Raw genomic sequence first — 3,820 nt, 5'->3', positions numbered from 1 at the left:
TTGACGGTATACGCACATGAATAATTATGTGTATGTGTGTGTAGGTGAGTGTGTGTGTGTGTGTGCGCGCGCCCATGCATGCATCTGTAAACTTTTAACTGATATTTTGCTACAGTTCAACGTGTTGCTTGTGATCAAAAATGATTTTGTCCACTCGGTGACTGACCTTTAAGTCATATTAAAAATCAAACCATTATTTTACGTCTTATATTTACTGCATTATTTCATCATAATCACAAGATGTCTCATTCATTAATATCAGAGCTACCTAACGTCGTTACATTTAACGAAATACCAAATTTGCATAACCTGAAATTACCTGCAAGATAAATGTTCATGCTCAGGTTTAATGTGTTGTTCATTACCATCAAATTATAACTTCCAGATACTCTCAGGTTCTGAATGGTGTTCTCGATATTGTCAGTTGTCAGTTGCTCTGCCCTTAAACTTTTGTAATCTTTAATCCATTTAAAATTTTGAAACATTTTTTAATCATTTATTAGTCAAAGTAAAATGTTACTGATGCTTCTGTCGAAGAAAAAGGTTTAATTTGAAACAGTAAAGTTCCCGTTCTTTCTCTTATTTAATTCATTAACAGAAAACCTGACAGTGTTTTCATTGGTGTAACCGACTGCAGCACTATATCTTTTCTGATATTTCCCCACAAAGCTAGTTATTAGGTGTTATTGGTTGACGTAGGAGGTTTCATGCCTTATAACTTCCCTACCTGCCATGCGGACAGGTCAACAGTTCATATATTCAAATACCACAGGGTCAAATCAAAAAAGGTTTTGTAGACCATACTGTACAAAATGAGAGCAATCATAAATAAAAAAGGTACATACAATAACCTAAATACAAAACTTTAGCGAACTGATGGAATGTTCATTAATATTCAAAACCACCATGGAAAACGATAACGTAAAGTGGTGGCAAATATATTTGTACAAATATGGTAACCTAATTTTTTTCCAAATGCCTCCTGATACAAGAAATCAACTCTAAAACTTTGTAAATACGACACACGGACACTGATCTATTTCTCCATATCACTGAAAACTAATGGACATTCGCATCAAGTGCTACTGCCTTAAACTTGAGATTTTTTTTCATTCTGTATATATACATAGAAATCTGTGCTCTGTTTATCTACCCAGTAGAAGAAGCGCTACAATGAACTCACCTTTGTAAGATGAACTGACTGTAGGACATGTCAGACTGTTGGTAGAAGCCCCCGGAGAGCTTCGTGTGAAACTCCGGTGTGCAGAGCAGAACGATCACCATCATGATGCCGGTCATGACCATGACGGTGAGCATGTAAAGGGTCTTTAGGAACAGATTCATCTTGATTCGATGGCAGAGACTTTGATTTTCTCCTTACGTAAAACTGAAGATTCTTAAAGGTCACCCTTAGGACCTTCTCGCTGGGTTGCATCGAAGGCCCTGAGGATTTCACTTAGGGCATTCTGGATGGGTTGCGTTGAGACCCTTGAAGGTTGTCCTTCAAGCATTTTAGTTGGGTTGAATCGAGACCCCTACAGGTTGTCTTTCAGACTTCCTAGCTGAGATACGTTGAAGGATCCTAAGGGTTGCCCTTAGGACTTTATAGTTGGACTTCATTGAAATTTCCTGCAGGTTATTCTTATGCCATTGCAGCTGAGTTGTGCTGAGGCGCTATGAAGGTCATCCTTTGGGGCAACTCAGCTCGGCCGCGTTGTTGATTTTATTAATTATCGCCACTTGGGCATTCTGGTCTAGTTCAAATCTCAGAGGCAGTTATGAAGTTACGGTGATTATCTTGCGTGTCCCATATCCTTTCATAAGAAAAATAAAACGTTTGTGTTTTGTTGAGTACAATATTAATCAATGAAATAAAATCTACAGTATAACATCACTAAAACAACTTTAGCAGTTCCTAATATGTAAAGTCAATTTCTTACTTGAGCCTATGATTCCGACGAAGGCTCAAGTAAAACTCCAGGATTCTTTCTGCAATATATATATATAATTATTGTGCCATGGTACTGTGAAAGCATGGCACATGGTACTGTGAAAGCATTGTCATTTCTGCTAGGCCTATATTTCGTCTATGACTGCTCAGCTAAACAAACTTTTTTCTCCCCATTGATTTGCAAACCTATGAACTCTAAAAGGACACACAATTTATTTGATAATCATTCAGAAACTCTCTCTCTCTCTCTCTCTCTCTCTCTCTCTCTCTCTCTCTCTCTCTCTCTCTCTCTCCATGCCCACTATATTACTCCCGTTCACTTAACCAAAAATGTAGAACTGAACAAGATAAAATAAAAAAATAACGAAATAAAAAAATTAGATATAGAACTTAATCATAATTATGATTAAATAGACGTTTATGTATGCTTACGTGAAAAATAAAAACTAATAATCAACGAATGTGGATCAATATACTCAAAACAAATGGCATGAACAGTTCAAGAAATCAGTGACTGCATATTATGGTAGTGAATGCTTAATCCTAATCCTTATTAGAATTACATTATTCTGTACACCGTCACTAAAATCATTGGGGCAATATATATCTATATGAATTATTAACCCTGTTATGTTTATACCATCCTTACAAACATAATGTAGAACATACAAATACACACGTCCGTCTACTCATTTCACTAAATCGTCGACACCAAAACAGAACGATAGTTATCACACCACAACCACTTTCGAAGATTATGTTATACAGAGGTTTAAAGCACTAGTACTAACGTAAGTCAAGTGTACCAACACATTGCCCGCTTAAGTGCTTATTTTCGACAAATAATATCACGATGTCCAACACTAATCTCATCTGGGCAACGTGAAACCAAGCGTAATTGTCTGTTCAACGAGCAAGCAGTCGTGAATTACTCTCATGTAGCTCACGTCTAATTCATTCACTGCTCTACGAGGAAATCGAACGCACGTATGTGGCCTTTCACCTCGACTACCTCAAAACGACTGAGCGTGTCCGTATTCGGCTGGTCGGCAGCACCGAGTAAAGAAGAGTCCTTTGGCCCCGTTCAGCGCGCATGGGTAGAAGTCATTTCCCATGCATCGTCTGGGGGTTTCCTTCATATTCTTGGAAAAGAAGTTTCCATTCCTCATGTTCATCTTCAGTTTTGAGGATTTTTTTTTAAATCCTCCTGGGAAGGCTTACGTTAGTGTTCATATTTAGGATGGAAGAACACTCCCTATCATCAGATAATTGCGCGTTTGAAACAAAGATTTCCACACGTCTCCAATTATATTTATTTTAATATTTCCGTACCAGAATGTTTAATTTTTCCGCCTTCTTCTTACTGAAGTTGGAGAAATTATCACATATTCATTCCAAGAACGACTGTGTGGTTAAATGTTCTACGCCTAATAATGAACAGATGTTTGGGGATATTTGGTGTTTAATAAAACTGCCACTTTAGAGCCTACATTTTGTTAGTTACTGTCTTCTTGGGTCTCGTCGTTGTTAGCCAGAACTTTTATCTGATATGCGTAAAATGTATTTTCTTTTAAATTATTTTATTTTATTTTACTGTGATCATTCTGACACACATTATATGTATATATATATATATATATATATATATATATATATATATATATATATATATATATATATATATATATATATATATTGGGGAATTATAAGAGCGAAAAGGAATCATGCGAAACATGATAAATGGAATATTTTTCGAAAGCCGGTCATATGGCTACCAACAGGCAATTTCCCCTTTTATGCAATTTATTTTCGAAGTGTTCATGTTTTCTCAGTACACCTCTTAAATTGGTGGAATATGTCTACAAAACC

The 3,820-nt window shown here is 36.3% G+C and overlaps 1 protein-coding gene across 7 annotated transcripts in view; it reads right to left on the bottom strand.

Moving 5' to 3' along the window:
- LOC136829313 (sialate:O-sulfotransferase 2-like) overlaps positions 1-2,978 on the bottom strand; it is a 55,462-nt gene extending 52,484 nt beyond the window's left edge. For 2 of the 7 annotated variants that reach the window (XM_067087678.1, XM_067087681.1), the window contains exons 1-2: positions 2,939-2,978; positions 1,184-1,814 (exon numbers count right to left, since the gene is read on the bottom strand). In XM_067087678.1, the coding sequence (XP_066943779.1) occupies positions 1,184-1,344 (161 nt within the window). In that variant the 5' untranslated portion in view covers positions 1,345-1,814; positions 2,939-2,978. Of the gene's footprint in view, positions 1-1,183; positions 1,815-2,742 lie in introns of all 7 variants that reach the window. The other 5 variants (XM_067087680.1, XM_067087677.1, XM_067087683.1 and 2 more) reach the window with 5 other exon arrangements.
- Positions 2,979-3,820: the final 842 nt, after the last annotated feature.

Source organism: Macrobrachium rosenbergii, chromosome 44, assembly GCF_040412425.1.
Source record: "Macrobrachium rosenbergii isolate ZJJX-2024 chromosome 44, ASM4041242v1, whole genome shotgun sequence".
Classification (NCBI taxonomy): domain Eukaryota; kingdom Metazoa; phylum Arthropoda; class Malacostraca; order Decapoda; family Palaemonidae; genus Macrobrachium; species Macrobrachium rosenbergii.
This window is presented reverse-complemented; position numbering and strand designations above follow the sequence as displayed.